The sequence below is a fragment of the Strigops habroptila genome, chromosome 4, assembly GCF_004027225.2.
Source record: "Strigops habroptila isolate Jane chromosome 4, bStrHab1.2.pri, whole genome shotgun sequence".
Taxonomy (NCBI): domain Eukaryota; kingdom Metazoa; phylum Chordata; class Aves; order Psittaciformes; family Psittacidae; genus Strigops; species Strigops habroptila.
In genome coordinates, this window is record NC_046358.1 from 49519408 (window position 1) to 49540168 (window position 20761).

At 38.4% G+C, this 20761-nt stretch overlaps 1 protein-coding gene across 3 annotated transcripts in view; it reads right to left on the reverse strand.

Annotated features, from left to right (window-relative positions):
- Positions 1–3468: 3468 nt before the first annotated feature.
- The window catches only part of CHID1 (chitinase domain containing 1), a 123237-nt gene continuing 105944 nt past the window's right edge, over positions 3469–20761 (reverse strand). For 2 of the 3 annotated variants that reach the window (XM_030482715.1, XM_030482717.1), the window contains 3 exons: positions 13401–13481; positions 9854–9896; positions 3469–7807 (listed from right to left, as the gene is read on the reverse strand). In XM_030482715.1, coding sequence (XP_030338575.1) covers positions 7709–7807; positions 9854–9896; positions 13401–13481 — 223 coding nt within the window. In that variant the 3' untranslated portion in view covers positions 3469–7708. The remainder of the gene's footprint in view (positions 7808–9853; positions 9897–13400; positions 13482–20761) is intronic. The other variant, XM_030482716.1, reaches the window with a different exon arrangement.

Here is a 20761-nt window from a genome sequence, read left to right on the forward strand (position 1 = left end):
CAACTTGCTGTCAACAGACTGTTCTGCACCAAATGATTTTGAGACTCTCACTGTGTCAGTGAGGAAGGGAACCTACTTTGCTCTGACTTGTTCTGGTTTCTGATGACACAGTAGCAGGGTCTAGCCAGCATGTGATGGGAGAGAGAGTCAGACACACTGGCTCCCATTTGACTTTGTGAGAGACTTACTGCCCAACACTGAAAAAGTAATTTTCTCTTTTGTTTTCCCTTCATCCTTTGTCAGGTCTGTGTGCTCTTTGGAACACTGTCCTCTTCTAACTCTACTCTAGGAATCCTACATGTTTTTTCAATGCAGTTGTTATCGCTAACTCCTCAGAAGAGAGAGAAAAGGCTTCTTATATACCTGATAAATTAGTTTAATACTGCACACACTTGAAATTCAAATTACACACCAATATGTGTATCTGGGAAAGCAATGAGTATTAACAACATTCATGTTATCATTTGCAAAAATCACTCAATAACTTAATTCTCTGCGAAAAGCACCAGGAGAAGCCATCAGAACAATAACCATAGTTTTAACAAATATATATGCCAAGGACACAGCATTGACTCTGCCAAAGTATTTCATACTCCTTGCCTCCAAGACAGACAAGGCTCAAAACTGCTCAGGGATGATCTTAGGAACAGAGGGGTTTGGTTTTTTTTCTGCTAAGTTTAGCTGTCTGCTACTTCTACAGGAGGGAGAAAAGGAGAAAGTGTATTTTTTCTGAAAGCAATTGCTTTGCCCTGTTCCCTCCTTCCCACCTCCCTCAAGCAGCCACAAGCACTTTGTTTCCCTTTCCTGCCCTGCCCACCACCTTAGAGAGACACACACAGATAAGCTCAATAGGTACTGCCAAGGTGAGAAAATGAAATCTGAACAGAAACCTGGGACCTTGCTCACATTGAAGGTTTAAGCACTCTACATTACAGAGAACAGGAAAGTCTTCATTCCAGGGATGATGAATTTTCTCCCTGAAACTTTATGTGTTTTTTAACTCTCTTATTAAAACAACTGAAAAAAACTGGTTCAGTTAAAACTTAAAACTTACTGCCTGTTTCCTCTTGTAGCAAAGGCAGTAATCTCAAATCCTAAAGCAAATACTAAAGGTATAATTTAACCCTCAGTGCTTTAAAATAGTCAATAAGCTTCTAAACCAGGCTTTCCAGACATGAGCTCAGCCAGTCTCCTGCGTGCAATTGCATCCTTACAGCAACCACAATTTCAGGGTTGATGTGAATGAAGAAAGAAGGAATTAGATGGAATTTAAAATCCTGGCTCACTGTTTGACACAGAAAGCCCATCTAAAACAATTTCAAGCTAAGAACAAAAGCACTTCAATTTTAATAGTTCTGAGTTAAAAAGCAGAAGTAAGGCCTGATATAACAGCCATCTAGTGCTATGATTCTAAAGGCATCATTGAATAAACCACTTTCTAATGTTCATTCCAGCTAATGATACCAACAAGCTACACGCACTCAAAAAAGACAGATTGATTTTAAGTTGTATCTACAGCTGCAACACACAAGACATTGTATTTGCAAAGAGGGGTGCTTGCCATTTATGCAGAACTGGTCTGCATTAGTTATTCCAAACACCTCCCCCTGGTTCACCACCAGTGCCAGCTCTAGCGCAAAACAAAGGTACTTTGGCTTTCACTTAGCCAGATATATCGCTTGCTTCAATGAGAGGGGAAAAAAATAAAAAAAAAATTATTGGCACAGAGGTTTTTCACATTAGGACATGAAACAGCAGAGCAAAAATAACGTGACTGCTTGTTTTACACAAAAGCTCAGCAACTGAAACATCACTTATACGCAAGGGGGAAATCAGCCCAAGGTAGCTGTATGAACAGAGCTGAGCTTTGTAATCCTACCACAATATCACTGTAGTAACTCTAGGGACTAGGGAACCAGCTCTGCAAATGACATAAATTACTCTCTCCTTCACTGTCCCAGTGTAGTCAAACAACACTCCCAGGCATCTCTTCCCTAACTTCCACAGCACAAGAATGCTGACGCTGCTACTGCTGGGCCTTCATCTACTCATGATATACAAACGTGTCTGCTCAACACCATTTGTTTTGTTCAGCCCCCAAAAGAAGCAAACGAAAACACAAAAAGGTTGCAAGCATGGTTATATAATATTAAATAGTCAAATAATCTATAGCGGCTTAACTTATCTGCCCCACATGAGTTCATCTGAAAAACCAGAGAAGAAACATTAAAGATTGGGTGAAAATGGATATACACAGTCCTAAATAACTTCCTACACTGGGCTGCTATTTTTAGTCACAGTCCCATCCTCCACAACTGCAAGCAAAGATAGCATAGAGCAGAGTATATGCTCTCTGCTGGTGCAGTGGAAGAAAACTCATTGAAAATAACAGAAGATGTACGTAGACCATTCTTAAATGCATGTAGTAAGGAAGAACAGAAGAGGAAAGTACTGTTTAGTGAAAATTGGCAAGGTCTGCCTGGGGTTTTTTTTTTAGTTACTTTAATGCTTCAAAATGCATGCAGTAAACAAAGGAGAACAAAATTCCATCTTACCTTTTTGAGTAGGATGAGCAGCAGAGGTAACCATAACCTAGAGACATTACATATTGGAGAAAACCAGTGAAACACCATAATCTTCTGACTTCTATTCCATATGCACTGATCTTCAAGGAAGGTGAGGTGTATCACTCAGGTAATCCCTGCTGCAGCCTTACACACAACAGGAACTTCACAGAAAAAGATGACAGAGCTGGCACATTAAAATAGCCCTGCTCCAGAAACTGTGTCTGGATTTGCAGAAAAATGCAACAATCCAGCAAGCCTTACAGCAAATCACACAAAACCCACATGGTATGTAATCTAGAAATTGGAGGGTCTGTGCCCTTCTGCCACTAAGCGGATGTCTCCTGTGACTAGTAAATGAAATTAGGAGAGTTAGGAATTCTCTAGAAAGTCAATACGCTGCTTATACACACTGAACATTTTCACATGAGTTTCATTAGCTTTCTTTGAAAAAACAGGTGGGCAAGTAATGCCCTGTGATTAATTTATACTCCCAGCTGTGTGGCCAGCTGAGCATTCATACACAGAGCAGTACCTTTTAATTTGTTTTGCCTTCCCACAATAGACAATTGCTAAATTTTACCTTATTTAAATTCCACACAATGGATGGATCAAAATATCGTAATTATGTGCCAGGTGAAGGCAACTCAAAAGTGCCGCTCTGCTTTGCTCTCAGTAGTTGAGTGGAGAATTAGTTCTAACATGGTGGAAGTCAGAGTAAGAGCCTATTTCATTAAGAGCTTGTAATAAACATTGATTTTGTTTCTATGAAAATACCATACAGGTTTTCTACAGTATTTTTAAAAAATATTTTAAAGTTACACTATAACCAAATAAACATTAAAGTATATTCAGAAAAGGTAACTGATATAAGTAGGAATGTAAAATTTCTAATTGTTTTCAATTTTGAGTCTTAGATTCCATTCATCCACATTTTTTTCTTTTCAAAATAACATTTCATTACAATGTTCTTGTTCCAAAAGAATTCATTTAAAGGCATATTTCAGCTTGTAAGCTCAAGAAAAGTGATATTATTTATTTTGCACCGTTTTGAATAAGCAGTGTTAATCAAATTCTATTTCAGTTACTTTTCATATAAAAGACTTTTTTTTCTAAGGAGAAGATACATTTTTCCACAGAGTATCAAAGTGATTTTCTGCTAGACTACAAAACACCAATTCAGGCTTAGTTAATTTGCACTTACTACATAAAAAAGAGATCACTGAAGGAATAGTATTTTCAGGAAATAGCAACATACAACCTCTTCAAGCTGCAGAGGTAGAATCCATCTGCTTTGTGCTGCCATTTGTTTAACTGAAGTCAAACAGCTGCAATGTGTATTAATCAAAACAGTAAACTTCAAAAGATATGTCCCAAATTCAGGAGAGTCTGTAATTACAGTTCCTATGAACATCCATTAACTCTGCAGTCTCCACAGTGAAGTATGCACAAAACACCATCCCCACTCATAAAAATAATTACCACTAGTAGCTCATCGTAGAAACGGAAAAGGTATTTTCACCCAAGCACATAAACAACACTGAACTGTTACAACTCGCTCAGCAATTCTTTATAACTAAGAAGCCATTAAAGAAGCTGTTTTCCTATTGTCATCCTTCAGTCTACCTTACCTCTACTCTTTCACTCCCAACCTTCTTACCTGGAAGCTATAGTTGATTCTGAAGTTTGGCACCTACCTATGATAGCAAAAAGGAATTATAAAACAAGGTACTGAAGCAATTTTCCTTGAAGAAGTAGCATCTCACAATGAGACAAGCTAAACAATTTATTTTCCACAATTCTCTTTCAAAACTGTTTCTCATTACAAAGACTCTATGGCAGCTCCAGTTTTCAAGACAGATATACTTACCACAAGATACACGTTTCCTGAGATAAGATGCAATGCTGTTATCCCAGAGATGGTCCATGTAATCCTGCAAGTAGTCTCTTTTTCTGTCTCAATAAGATCCTTAGTTGCATACAGATATAAGAAACACTTTGCTAACAATTAAAATCATGTGCGTGATAACTGATGATAAAAATACTAGCTTCATATCGAAGTCAGCTACAGAATCAGCTATTTCTTTTTCTCAGTGAATGCAATAAAATTTCTGCAGAAAAATGTATTTATATTAACCCTGTGTGAGTCTAACCCAAAAAAGTAAAACACTGGGAAACACAAGAGCAAAGGTCAGTTGGAAGAAGGCTCTGCTTGGCATAAGGTAGCTAAAAGATACCTTTACATTCATATCACCTGAAATCTTACCCTAATATACAGAAAACTTCATTGCAACAGAACAAGATTACAGAGCACAAGTCTTTTTCTTGTTTTGTTTTCTTAAATGTATCTTAGAAAACTGAATGATGAAAGAGTCTGTTGAAATAAACACACTTCATTTTCACTGCTTGCTATGCTAGAAGTAAACTGTTTTAATAGGAACACTAGATAATTCTCCCCAGCCATACCCTCAATATCTTTGGTCTTGCCCTGTCAAGTACCTGGCAGTACATTTAAGAGTACTTGCTTCTTTGGGAGAAGACACATACTTTTTTTTGCTTTACGGAAAAATGTTTCTTTGCATTGTAAACCAGTGCTTTCTATTATTTTTGAACTGAGGGAATCAAAGTCACCTGCCATGGTCCTTACAGAAGTCCCACTCCTGCTCTCCCACCCATCTTCTGCTCTTTGCTCAGTTTTTCTCACTTGTCTGAGGAAAAGTCATAAAAAAACATGCTCTGCAGAACCTACTTTCACAGCAGCATCTCTGTCCTGTGTCATCTTTTCATACATGCGAGGTGCAAATTTCAAAAGAAACATGTTTTCATGATGGCTCGCTGGTGCCACCTGCTTTGTGCATTCTCTGGTATCTAATAAAAGACAACTTGAAATTTCTACACACTGAAAATTTAAATGAACACAAGACCAATCCATCAGAAGTGGATCTTCATTCATTCTGAAGCTCAAATGTCTTCTGGTGCTCACTTTTTTTTTTTTTTTTTTTTTTTTAAAAGAGAACTTCACAATAAACAATTATACCAACTTTGTTTCTTTTGGAATATTATTTCTAAAGCAACAAACATGTCTTGCCTTCAGAGACAAAAGGCAACATCATTGACCTCAAGCACCTATATACTGTGGTTGGCTCAAAATCACAATGTACTTCTTCTCATCTGGTACTTATTTTTCACGACACAGCAAGGATTAGTCTGATCTTTTTGACACACAGGTATTCATTCAATCTCAAAGGATGGAAACAACACTTATTTCTAACATAGTTGTACTCACAAACAAACAAGAATCTTGAACATCAAAGAGAATCATCACAGAGTATATAAAAATCATGAAACTGTGATAAATTACATGTATCATTTCTAGAGAGGAAACAACAAGCTAAAATGAAATCTTCCTCCTCCACATCCAGTTTGAAAGCTACCTACTAGCTAACATAAAAATGGATGCCATTTCAGATCACAACCCATTCCATTCTTTACAGACTCTTTTCCTGAGACATTCTGGTTCAGTAGTGCCACTGAGTAGAAAAAACAGTGTAATAGAATTTAATTCTTGTGCTATTCTACATACCATTGCCAGAGTGACTTTAAAATGCTTTTGAATAAACTAAAAAATTCAAGTTAATTGAACACAAGGATTCATGTAGGAAATTATCTTCCTACTAATGATATGGAAGAAAGAAGCCTGATTAGTAAACCCTGCTGGATACTTGCAATGTGAGAGGTTGAGAGGTGCCAGAACTAAATCAGAGAGGTGAAGATCAATAGTTCTTTAATCAATGGTGGATTACAGTGGGATTTATTCTGCTGAAAACAGCAGGGGCAGATAAATTGCCCACTGAGATTAATTACTGGGAAGGATGGATGCAAACAGAGGAGTGCAGTTATCTTTGTGACAACTGTAAGGTGGCAAGAAGAACATCAGTGGGAGTTCAGTGCTATTGCCTGAGTCTCTGCTGGTGACCAATGACACCCTCATCAAATTCCCAGCACCCCTTAGCTCCTTAGAAGAAACTGCCTTGAAGCCTGTGTTTTTCTACAAATACAAATATTGTAAACCAAAAAGCAGGGACACATTTTTTTTTGCTTTGTTTTTAAACTGATGTGTTGTTACAGCTTTTGGGTTCATAAAAATTCTGTATTATGGAGACAAAAGCACCAATGTGTACAGCTGAAGAATGACAGCTTCATGCACAAAGATGCTGATCACATTCACAGCACCTACTTAAGCCAAGGGACTGCCAGAGCAGCTCTAGGGTGCTGTCTATTGGGGCTATCCATGTAATCCATCATTACCGTTATAGCCTTTGGTGCTAAATGTTACAATTCCCACAAACTAACCACTGATGCATCATGCACTAGTGCTAAACACTGTAAACTGAGACACTAAGCAGGCTAAGCAGAAGAAAGAAATCATAGAGCATTTCTTGTAAACAAAACCAATTCAGAAACAACTCATAAATTAAAATTACTGTGATTTTGAAGTACTTAAGGAATTTACTAACATGAAAAAAACCAAACACAGCTAACAGCTTCACTTGTCAGTGTTTGATTTTCTACCAGCTTAAGGAAAAGATACCTAACTAGTTTCCTCCTCAACATTTAACACTGACTTACCTTATAAGAAGACAGCAAGATGCAGAGGGTCCATCAGATATTACATTTGCTGTATATAATCTGATGGATTTATTTGTTCACTTACATAATCTGATGGATTTATTTGTTCAGTTACTTTGGTTATTACCCACAATTGTTTGAGAGGTCTCTGTCTTAAACCGTGATCAGATGGCAACAACTTGTCCATTTTATTTCTTGTAGAAAACATTTTGGAAAGTATTTTCAACTCTGATGCCATCCCAGCTCTGTTGGTCTATTTTTAATGACTGAATGCAGGAACTTCAAAAAAAAAAAATTCTGCTTTGTTTTGTTTTTCCTTGAATTTTATAAGATACCAATAATCATGTCTGTGTGGCAAATCAGAAAAGATTCTTTATTTTGAAAAATGCAAGTTTAATACAGATGCGATATAAATTACAGAAAATGTTTTTAAAATCACCTCTCCAGGATATCCAAATTAATTGAAGTGAAGTCTCAGTAAAGCAAATAAAGTCTTTTCCAGATCATTTCTTATTTTAAAGCAGGTCATAAAAATAGTCCAGGCCTTGTCCCAGTTCCCAGATGGATATTCCAGTGCCCAATTCCTTTGCAAGTTCTAAGCGCAACTGGATGGACTAAGACAAAGACACATAAAGCAATTGCCTTTTAGTCAGAGACATTAGACACTGTGCTGCCATCTCTTCATGCCATTAAGAATATCTATCCTTGAACGAGATACTGAAAAACCTAGTCTGTACTTCAAATACTCTCTGGTTAGCAAGCAATCATTCAGCAAAAGGCAATTAATTGCACCAGTTAATTCAATGACCTAATAAAAGATAACCAGCTAAACAGACAAAATGTCACTGAAATAAATCAGATTTATGAACTATGCAAAGCACTATTCTAATTTAGGCTATCATTTCACAAGGTACAGAAATTCTAACTCTTCGCAGAAAGGTCTCAGGGGTAAAATAAAACTTTATCACTGAAGACAATTAGAACAACTTGTCAAATACCATCAAGATCTCTTACCTACCCTTGCCCTCTCCCAAGACCAGGTCATGATTTTCACTAACACAATTCTATTTTAAAGAGATTCTGGGAGATTAATATTTAAAAGTATCCCTATTTGAGCTTCAGCCATTGATTTAGAGTTAGTTCAGCCATTGGTTTCCAAGGGAAGCAATGCCACAATTCACGTTCTCCACTTCTTCCAGTTCAGACAACAAAAATATTTTTCCGTCTTTTACTTTCAGGTTTCCTTACTTTGAAGTGCAATACTGCAATGTTTAAACTGCTCACACCAGGGATGTGTTTAAAACTCATTTCCACAGAAAACAGAACAGAGCATCAAGGCATCATTTACAGAGCCACTGGGCCTGGTGTTCATGACTGCTTTTAACTAATCCTGAACAAAGCAATTCTGAGCAATGTGCCAGTGATTATAACATTAAAAACGGGAAGAAACACACTTGTCCTGGGGCAATAAAACTAAGCATTCCCTGACCATCTTGCTCATCATTATATGAAGAATTCTTTGATTTGTAGCAGCATACAAATCTCAAAATATTTCATTACAAGCTTGCTGAAATTGGAAAGAAAACCGGTTTCCATAAATTCACTGACCTCCACAGTTGAGTACGCGTTAGAGAAGAAGCAGTGAAAGAAATGTATAGGAATGAGTGGTTCTTAACCTGGTTAGTACTGACAATAGCAGGCTGAAATCCTTCCACAAGGCAAAAAAGTGTGTAGCATAACAACATGCAGCACTATCTCTTTTCTCTGTCAGGTTCACAATGAAATTTTCTAACACCGTACAGCAGGTCCTACTAGCAAGAACATAGTTAAATGTGGTAATTAATATCCCATGTGCTAGTACTTCCAGCAATATTAGATTAATGAAGGGAAATAGCCTTGTACTAATGGAGCTTAAGATAACAATCCTGTTCAGAAAAACAGAGCTTTGGATCATTTCACACTAGTTTAACCATACAAAATGTGTCTGTTCTCTGTAAATATATACTACAGAAGCAATTCCCTTCCAATATTAAAAGCCAGCAGAGACTTAATGTACTGCCTTTAGCTTATTTGAGAAAATCTGAAAATAGCTTCCTAGGAACTAAGGCTGCAAGTAATCAATTTATCCTGTATTGTGGTATATTGTAGATATTGTATAGACAGAAATTATATGCCCTGCCAAAGGACTTTAGTAAGGCCAAATGCTCAAGTTTTCAAAACACTAAAATACATTCCACAAAAACAGGGTGATGCAGGCTGACAGGAAGAATTAGGACTCCATTACAGAGGAAGGCAAAAGTTCCCCAAGCTTCCATCCAACAAGATCCAAAGCAATATTTCTTCAGACTCTTGTCTGACAATGAGCACATCTGTTAGCACTTCAACTGCACACTTGAACAGATCCTCTCAGAGCACTGGTTTGTCCTGGTGTGTCTTATCTCTAGACATGGCTTACCTTGAAGGACCCCAAACCCCCACTATGCGTGAGATAGAAAAAAACAATCTTCTTGTACAGGCAGATGAATCTTTGAATCACAGCTACATGAGGGTAAACTTCTTTCAAGAAGTTCAACATTTTCTGAAATTTCTCAACAATGCAACAAGTCAAGTAAACATTTCTTTCCTCTTAGAGCCCTCTGACATGAAAAAGTGGCACTTACCTTTAGTGTTGGGTAGAAGACAGCATGTTTTCCTCCTTTATTCCTGCAAAATAGGAAAACCAAATAGTCACAATTGCTTTGATAGATTCCTATAGGATTTTCAGCTGAGGTTAGAATTCAAAACCAGTTTTTATTCCTTCCAAGAGGAAACACAGACCATGCTGAAGAAATCTGCCAATTTTATTTTGAAGAAGTTACTGCTACTAAGATGTGTGAGTATGTTTAGCATATGAGCATGAAAACGCCCATATCAAAGATAGAGACTCCTTGCCATTTAGTAGCTCGCCTCTTTGAGATATCTTACCCAGTGCTCATTTCACTCTAGAAGCCGAGGCACTCTATCTCTGAAATCAGACACTGTTGCCATCAACCACCATTCATTCCATACTTGCACTCTAGCTACTCTATCTACCAAGGGCAGGGTAGGGCCAAAATCTTCTCTACTTTCCTTCCTTTTCTACTGCAGATAGGAACTTCTACTCCTGACCTTTTTCTACTCTAGATACAAACATATCACAACACATAAATCCAAAGTGATGGACAGATAGTAAAAGACAGTTTCGCCTATTAAATGTGCATCTGAAAAAGATGAGGACATTTGGTTGTCAGATGTGAGAATGTACACAACATATTTAAAGGTCGAGTATGCAACCGTGCTACTGTCCTGCAAGTATCAGTTACAGGAGTATTTGTCAGAAAGGTCCTCCTCAGAAAATCATCCGATTTAAATGGGCTTTGACAACAGTAGGAGCTGGAAAGTCAGAATTTCAAAACATGACTGTATAGAGTCAAAGACCTGCTAGAGGAGTCTTTGGGTAGCAACTGCATCATGCCACTTCTAAAACAAGAAAAATCTCTGGTTATCTAACAGACTCCTTAAAAGGCTTAAAGCCTTTCAAAATATCTAAAGAACAGAGCACAGTTTCCTAATAACTAACACGAAGTTTAGGAAGAAATCAGGTAAGATTAAGATGAAAGTCTTTGGGCATAACAGTTTATCTAAGAACTGGTTACAACAAAATACAACATAGGCAGAGTCAGACAAGTTACTTATCTACCCCATACTATTGGCCTTAAAGGAGGACAACTCTTAAAAGAGGTGAAAAGGCTGACAGTGAAAATAGAGGATCCAAGAAGAGATCTCACAAAAGAGATGGTTTGATACTAGATATAAATAAACACACTTCAATACCTTGTTGCTACTGGGTTTCCCAGAGAGGTGGTAGATATCCCACTCCTGGAAACATTCCAGGTCAGGTTGCATGGGGCTCTGAACAACCTGCTCTAGTTGAAGGTGTCTCTGCTTGTTGCAGGGAGGGGTTGGACCTTTAAAGATCCCTTCCAACCCAAACTATTCTGTGATTGTGTGATTATAAAACTGTCAGATAGTGAGAGACAGTTGCGCCTAATAAATGTGCATCTGAAAAAGATTAAGACTTTGGTTGTCAGATGTGAACTGTGGAAGATTTTCCCCAATTCCCTGAATTACTATCTTTCAGATTAAATTAAATGCTAGCAATATAAAATATACAGTCAGGGCAAGCTACAGTGGGCGCAAATACCAAGGCTGCATTTTAAACCCCTAATAATGAGAAGGATGAGTTACAAGTGATCTCACAGCACCACTTAACCAGTTAGGATAGGAGGAAATGCAGAGTGCATGGACACACCAAGTAGGAATTGCTCCTAAAATCTCACAACTTACATAAATGCATACTTACCTATAACGTGCACTGGGACAAGCATCAGAGACAACAGATTTCTGTAACTATTGGTAATAGTCTCTCGTTGCTACATAAAAATGATCAGCTGTGCTTTGCTTAAAGATTCATGATTTGATTTCTTAGCAACTGTAGACATGCAAGATTTTCATGGGAGATGCTTGTCCAGTGAAACATATTTCAGGCCTGGCTGCCATCCCCATCCAGTGTAACTGAACCTTTGCAAACTAAAGTGGTAACTGAAGAGAGTTCCCTTAAATAACCCTCCCGTGCAGCCAGCTGAACCACTGCAGACACACAGAGCCACATGGCTGACTGCCAAGCACAGCACAGCAAGTAAAGTTTAGAATGATCTCCAGATCCAGTGTGCTTTATGCATTAAAAATTCCTCCAGGATGTCCAAAACCAAGAATCTCCAAAGACTGGCTTTCAAAGGCCAATGATGTACTACTACTGACAAGCTATCCATTTCCCACATGTTCAGTTGCAAGGAGATGTTTAGAAAATGTGTTTCAGAAATGAGTCCTAGAAGTATGCCATTCAAACAGAGCCCTCAGATTTATTATTTTGAGAGCAAGTTTTCGTTTGGTGGTCATTGTGTCTCCAATTGGACAGTGCATTCAAGACCAATAAAATGAACTTTCCAATTTATTCCTCCTTAGTTAACTCAAAAAACTTCAGAATTGCTTGACACAAAGTGCTTTTGCAAGAGGATACCAAAGAATTAAATATGAAGGAATACAGATCCGAGTCCTCTCATACAAACACAGAAAATAAATTAAAACACCACTGACACGCAAGTAATTCGCACACACCCCCCACACCCCCCCCCCCCCCCGAGAAATCATGAAATGCATGTTGCTCAGAAGTCAGGAGAAAATTACAGACTGAGAGTAACCTTGAAAATTAAACTTGAATGAAAATTAATGAAAATTAAACAAGAATACAAAAGTAGGACATTTTACGTTTGGGGTTTTTTTGTGTATGTTTATTTTTTTACATTTAAAAATATTTAAACCAAGAAGGTATGTTGAAAATATTTTTTTTTCCTTAAAGCACCCTAAAATGTGTTTTACTCCCATTTTCAGTGGTATGTCTTCACATTACCCATGCGCTGAGTAATATGCAAGACACAGTTTTGTAGAAGTAGTAGGATTACCGTATTTTTGTATATTTGCATATAAAAATTGCAAATTATTAGAGGCTTACTAAGAGGTTGCTGGGGTTTTTTTTTAATATTTTTTAAATGGATTCTTCCTAGCAGCAGGAATCCTCTTGCCATTTCATGATGAAAAAGGGAGGACAAAAAGTAATTTTCTTTCCCTTCATGATCTCAGTACTTTTAAAAACTATCTGGAAGTCGCTCTATAGCATTTGCATTACACTTCTCTACAGTCCATTCCATTTAGTGGAAGTCTGTTGCTTAACCCATCTTATCTTGTAAAACCAGGCTTGTATCACAGATTTTTCTCAAAACTATTTCTGGTCTAGTTATTGGTAATCACCCAACAGCTCACAGTAGTAACTTCAGAGCCTCTGATTAACTGACACTCAGCAGATAACTTTGATGGATAACTTCTAAAGATATGACTCATCAGACTTCTCTTCTAAAGATTGTTTTAGCTTATGTTATTTCATTAATCCTTTTCTGATGTACTTCTCTCGCCTGAAGCACTCTTTTCTGCTGCAGTTCAGTATTGATATAAGATCACAAACAGCAGAATTTCCATTTGCTGAATTTAGTTGCACTCTATAGTTCATTCATCATGTACTGGGCCAATGCCGAAAAATATCTGCAGAATAGTAAGTTAACAAATGTAACTCACTTTTTGTATTCAAAGTAGTGTTCAGCAATTTGTTCATCCCAGACAATTTTTGGTTTGTGCTCCTTCAAGGTTTCAATGTACCTACAAATTAAAAACATAGATAAGACATTAACTTCTCTGAAAAGTAGTTATGAAATTACACTGCAGAAATTTCTGGGGAAAAAAACAAACAAACAAAAAACCCAAACAGTTTTACTATGTTGAATACTGCATCAAAAGTATTTTCTTGCTGACAGCTTCCTCAGCCACTTTATACAATTTGCCATGTTCACATTCTTAGGTTGTTTTTTTTTTTTAAAGGAATGAATTAATTAATGTCCATCAACTGATAAATCTATAAAGCCACATGAAAGAGGTGCTTCAATATTTCTACAGTCTGATTCCTATACGCCAAAGCGCAGGAACTGAAGTCATCCCTAGGCTGTAACTAATTGTGTCCTCCAGAGCTAATCAATGCAACTCTGGATCATAAATAACTATTATGTGATCAGAAAAGTTCTTCTATAAAAAGGACTTAGTTACTCTTCTAAAATGAAATTAAAAAAGAGCTCATTTTCAAGGAAAAGTTACTGCTAAGTAACTCCATATGAATTTCCTCCACCATTAGTTTACTGGCATTATTCTCTTGCAATGACATTTTGAACGTGGAATTCACTACTTCATACCTACTTGACACAAAGTGAGGATAGAATACTATTTGTACCCAAAAAACTGTACAGGGAACTGCCGTGAAATAGTTAGTATGCTGTAAATTCGTGTTCTTGGTTAGCTCACAGTATTGTCTCAGTGTAGGGATAGTGTCTCCTTGTGCTTGCATTTATGACAGCACAATGGAAACAAAGCTGCTTGCTGCCTCATGTAAGACCAGAAAACAGCGAGCTACTGCCAGGGGTAGAGGCCACATGGATGTCATGGAAAGTCTCCACCACATATTCCTCTGTCTCCTCTGTATCTTTTTAACTTGCATCTTTGGCCACCAAGAAGGCTGAACTTAAATTTGCTGACAACTTTCCTGACTAAACATTAGGGCGTTTATCTGGCCACAGGCCAAGCACAATCAGTTTCTTTTTTTCCTTGGGGATTGCATCAGGAACTTGAACTCCAAGTCCCATTATCAGTACTCTATCATGATTACATAAAGCTATCACAGGCAAACACAGCAATCATAAGTTACTAATAAATTTTTTTATTTTTGCAAAATCTATCAAAACCATCGCTTCCACAGTATGTCTCATTCTTGCAATAATTTCTCTCCTCATGACACATTCAAAATGCATGGAAAAATTTGCCTTCAAAACATCTTATTTTTAAATAAGGAATTTGCATCTCCTAGGTAAAAGATGTTATAACTGATTTCCATCAGCCGCTACCCTGACTCCATCAGTGCTGAAATTCCACCTCACTATATACTTCAAAAAACAGAAAAAAAGTTTGTATTTCTCATTTCAAAAAGATTTATTCTCTCCTTCAGTATTAATCTAAACATAATTACAATATTCAGCATTGCAGGGAGTATCTTCTCTCTTCTGCGGTGGCTTGCTCATTCACATATTGGTAAATTGCTGCCTACCGCCAGCAGTTTTAGAAAAGATTTTCAGTTTGTATTTAAGTCAAATGAACCCAAGCTAGGCATGCTATTTAAGTATCTACATGGTAGCAGCTATTGCACTCTTCCTCAATATACACATGCCCTGGAAAACGCACCTTTTCAAATAATGCACTTAAAACCTTGGGACCTGCCCATCCCTTTTTAAGGTATAAAAAATTACCAGCCAAGACATCCTGGCATGCAGTTTTCATAGAATCATAGAATCAACCAGGGTGGAAAAGACCTTTAAGGTCATCAAGTCAACTATTCCACCAGGACTGACAAGCCCATCACTAAACCATGTCACTAAGGGCCCCATCTACATGATTTCTGAACACTTCAAGGGATAGTGATTCTCCCACTTCCCTGGGAGGAAGCCTGTTCCAGTGCCTGATTACCCTCTCTGTGAAGAAATTTTTCCTAATATCCAATCTAAACCTCCCCTAATGCAGCTTGAGGCTGCTACCTCTTGTCCTATCACTTGTTACTTGGGAGAAGAGACGTATGACTTTAGATGCTAAAAATCCCAATACAATTAAAGAGTCTTCAACATACATATGAACAAGCTTTACAATTAGAAATGCAACTTGAAGCAATTATAGCCTATTATATATAAGGTATATTATTATTTTAAAAAGCTGTTCAGGCATGTGCCGCATTTAATGAGAACCCATCCTGACCAGGCATAGAGAATTTATTTCGCTTTCTCTTTTCTCTTCTAGGCATTTATCACCTTGGTATGTAAGAGCAATATGGACAAGTTTGTCTTCAAATCACATCTATTTTCCATCACACTGAAGCAGACAAGCATGGAATATCAGTATGGCTGGGGAACAAGAGACCTAGATTCATTTCCAAGTTCTCAAAGAGGGAAAAAGGACGGGCAGGGTGCTCATCTCAGCCAGCCTTCCTTCTTCTTTCCACCTCTCACCTCACTCTTCTCATTTCAACTCACATTTATTGCTATTTTTCTCTTCTTTCTTACTAACTCATCTCTCCTTCTACTGCCACTGTCCCAGTTCACATCTACTTCTGTACTCCTATCCAGACTAAATTATTTGCTTCCTCATTCATCAGCTCCTAACTTACTAGGCTTTCTTCTTTTACCAAACTGCCTCAGCAGTTAAGAGTATGATAAACACTGAAAACACCTTCACTGCCTTGCACTACAGATTTTCTGGGAAGTTTGTGACCATTTGCAAAGAACGTCATGCTGGTTTTGTGGTCCCAGCCTGAAATGAGGTCAAGACAATTCAAATATCTGGAGTGTTGATGCTAGTCTCTAATGAAGCATGTAGAAATTATAAATATGCATGGATTATCAGGAATAGTAACTAAAGGCAGATGTCACCTGCATGTCCACCTTGCAAATACTTGTTCTTAAACAGAGAACTGCCATTCTGGCTCATTTAAATAGGCCTTGGCTTAATTTAACCAAGGTAACATTTTTCTCTCCCAGAACGTTTCTTCTTGACAATAACTAAGCAGCTAAATTATCAATTCGGTTGTTACTGAATTGATTTATGACCAAACTTATGACCAAATAAAATCATGGCCACTTAAAGCATAAGTGTTTGGAAATTATTTGAAGTCTGCCTGCCACTTTTCATACAAGACTTCAAATCTGCAGTGTTTTACCGCAATTTAGTGCCATACCTCTGTCAAAAAGGACAGAGACAAAAAAGTTGGTGTTCACAGACACCAACTATTATCCTTATGACTGCTACTCCTGGTTACAAATCCCCTGGGCAGGGCTGGACTAAAAAAAGCATTCCTTAACACAGTAAATAAGAAACCAAACTGTACATACTATGGAGTATCTGTAAAGTCAGTCCTGCCATAGATGCGTATCTATGTACAACACTAATATGGCTACACCTACACTCTATTGCACTTTGCTGCACATTCAACTAATAAATAAAGGATCCAGAGGAAAGGTTCTCAGGATTTACGGCTGGTGTTCCTGTTCCTTTCTTAAGACACTTTTCTTCCAACACATGAAAAATGATATGACACTGGAATACATTCAGGTAAAACCCAGGACCTATAGATCCCCTGAAGAAGGTATTTATCCTCATAGATAATGCTATTTCACCAAGAATATAAAGAAAAAAGTATATCCTTTGCAAAAAGAATATACATTCTAGGAAAATATATAGCTTCATACACCATTTTTAGACTAGGATTTATTTAAAAGGTTTAACTTTTTTAATCTTCAAGTGCTTTGCTTTACTAGTCCCGAGTCACTCAACAGAAAAGTTTTAGTGAAAAGCCATTACTGAGCATACATCTCATTTTGATGCTCTTTCCTAACACTTTACATTTTCTCCTCAGTTTGCACATAAACAAAACTCTGACTAGAAGCAATAGGTTTCTAATCAGAAGAAAGCATCATTTGCTGCTGCTGCAGCAGCACTATAGCAAGCTTGAGTGATGCAGTCAAAGGATAAAAAATACTATTCAGCCTTAAAATCTATACCACACATTTTCATTCTGCATTGGTTACGATAGACTTAACTTAGTTATAGAACCCTGAACCTACCAGGAATTGCATCTCCTTAACTGACCATCAACAGTGCCTATGCATGGCAGCAGATGTTTTAGACTCCACCAGATAGGATCCATCTGCCCTGTTTTCAGAGAGTTGTATCTCTTAATAAAAGCAAGAGAAATCACATAAAAGGCCATATTCTAAAGCTCAAGAGTTAAAATTTCTGACACAAGATAAATATACAGAAATACCTTCACTGTTCATGGCAGTATTCCTAAGGACATTCCCCATCTTAGTACATATCATCCAAACAGTACCTGTAACGGCAGAGCCTTTTTTCAAACAAGGCTTTTCAGAGGGGATACATACATACAACCTGTAAGCCAAACCCCCGTTTCTTTAATGTTTAACTACCACAAGACTTTCACATTTTAGCTGGTTTCTTAAACTATTTTGGTTTTGGTGGGAGAAAATGTCAAGAAACAATATAATCCGGAGACACTTTTAAACTTTAAACTGAAAAGGTTTTAAAATTGAGAATTTTTTGGCCTTCGCTAAAGAGCAGCTGCAAAATCGCTGAATATACTACAAGCTAAATATGCTAAATAAATCAACCATGAAACTAACAGTCTTGATAAAAGATGACTTCAATGGTAATAGAACCATAGAATGGTTAGGGCTAGAAAGGACCTTAAGACCATCTAGTTCCAACCCTCCCGCCATGGGCACAGACACCTCGCACTAGACCATGTCGCCCTAGGCTCTGTCCAACCCGGCCTTGAACACTGCCAGGGACGGAGAATTTACCACTTCTTTGGGCAACCTGCTCCAGTGCCTCACCACCCTCACAGTAAAGAACTTCTTCCTTGTATCTAATCCGAACTTCCCATTTAAGTTTAAACCCATTACCCCTTGTCTTATCACTACAGTCCCTAATGAAGAGTCTCTCTCTAGCATCCCTGTAGGCCCCCTTCAGATATTGGAAGGCTGCTATGAGGTCTCCACACAGCCTTCTCTTCCCCAGGCTGAATGGCCCCAACTTTCTCAGCCTGTCTTCATACAGAAGGTGCTCCCGCCCCCTTATCATCCTCATGGCCCTCCTCTGAACTTGCTCCAACAGCTCCATGTCCTTCTTATGTTGAGGATGCCATAACTGTATACAGTACATCAAGTGGGGTCTCACAACAGCAGAGTAGAGGGGCAGGATCACCTCCTTCAACCCCTTGGTCATGCTTCTTTTGATGCAGTCCAGAATACAGTTGGCTTTCTGGGCTGTGAGCGCACACTGAAGCTGGCTCATGTTCAGTTTCTCATCAACCATCACCCCGAAGTCCTTCTCCGCAGGCTGCTCTGAATCACTTCTCAACCCAACCTGCAGCTGTGCCTGGCATTGCCCCGATCCAGATGTAGGACCTTGCACTTCACATTGTTGAACTTTGTGAGGTTGGCACTGGCCCACCTCTCAAGCATGTCAAGGTCCCTCTGGATGGCATCTCTTCACTCCAGTGTATCAACTGAACCACACAGCTTGGTGTCGTCGGCAAACCTGCTAGGAGCGCACTCAATCCCACTGTCCATGTGCTGACAAAGGTGTTGAACAGGATCAGTCCCAACACTGACCCCTGAGGGACACCACTCATTACCCGTCTCCAGTCAGACATCGAGCCGTTGACTGTAACTCTGCGTGCAGCCATCCAGCCAGTTCTTTATCCACTGAGTGGCCCATCCATCAAATTTATGTGTCACTAGTTTAGAGACAAGGATGTCGTGCGGGACAGTGTCAAAACACTTTGTACAAGTCTAGGTAGATGATGTCGACTGCTTTGCCCCTATCCATCAGTTCTGTAGCCCCACCATAGAAGGCCATCAAATTGGTCAGGCAGGATTTGCCCTTAGTGAAGCCGTGTTGGCCGTCACTAATCACCTGATTGTTTTTCATGTGCCTTAGCATATTTTCCAGGAGAATCTGCTCCATGATCCTGCCAGGCACAGCGGTGAGATTGACTGGTCTGTAGTTTCCCAGATCTTCCAGTTTCCCTTTCATGGAAATGGGGGTTATATTTCCCTTTTTCCAGTTGTTGGGAACTTTACCTGACTGCCATGATGTTTTAAGTATGACGGACAAACAAAAATAATGACAACAAAAAGGAAGAAAATTTGAAAAAGAAAAAAGATTATGTAGAGATTTTGAGTTTTCATTCACTCAGTCCCTAAAACTGAAGCTTGCAAAAGGTAGAGATGCCTTGCAATTTAACAATCTTTAGATATTAGCCTTCAGTTTCGTCAATGTGCATAAATTTATAAAAAGCCTAACAGCAAAATATTCTATATGTGTGTGTATATATATAGTATTATATAGTGTGCAGTAATAAAGGTTGGTGATAGACTGAACAATGAAGTAAGCTTTGGCTACAGTGGTCCCATCAGGATCACCTAAGCACCTTTTTACTCCTCTCACCGTTCAATACTCAATAACACCATATTTACAATATATAAGTATAAACTTCCAACTTTAAAGGTGGTATAGTTTACATCCCTTTCTTGCACAATGAAGAATTCAGATTTTATTAACACAAATCCCACAAGTTCTTTCAAAAGCAAACAGGATATCCAAGAAAAAGACAGCTAGTACTGTCTAAGAATCAAAAGAACACACTAACTTCTTGTTCTAAAGAATCAAAAGCACTCACTAACATTGAAAAAGCTTTTACTATGTGGATTTATGCACTTGAGTGGAGTGAAACCTTATTTACTCTGTCTGCGGGGTATGTTATTCAAAAATAGTTTTGTTATGATCTTCAGATTACTTCAGGCAGAACAACTTAAAACCAAATTGTTGAGGCTTAAGCCCAGCTGGTAACTCAAGACCATGTAGTTGCTCGCTCACTCCCCCACTTCTTCCCCCTCCCCCTCCCAGAGGGATGGGGAGGAGAATTGAAAGAATGTAAATCCCACGGGTTGAGATAAGAACAGTCCAGTAACTAAAGTGTAATACAAACCCACTACTGCTACCACCAGTAATAATAATGATAAGAGAAATAACAAGGGGAGAGAATACAATTGCCCACCACCTGCTGACCAATACCTAGCCCGACCCAAGCAGCGATCTTCCAGGTAACTCCCCCCAGTTTATATACTGAGCATGACATGCTGTGGTATGGAATACCCCTTTGGCCAGTTTCGGTCAGGTGTCTTGTCTCTGCTTCCTCCCGGCTTCCCCTCCTCCCTGGCAGAGCATGAGACCGAGAAAGCCCTTGATCAGAGTAAACATTACTTAGCATC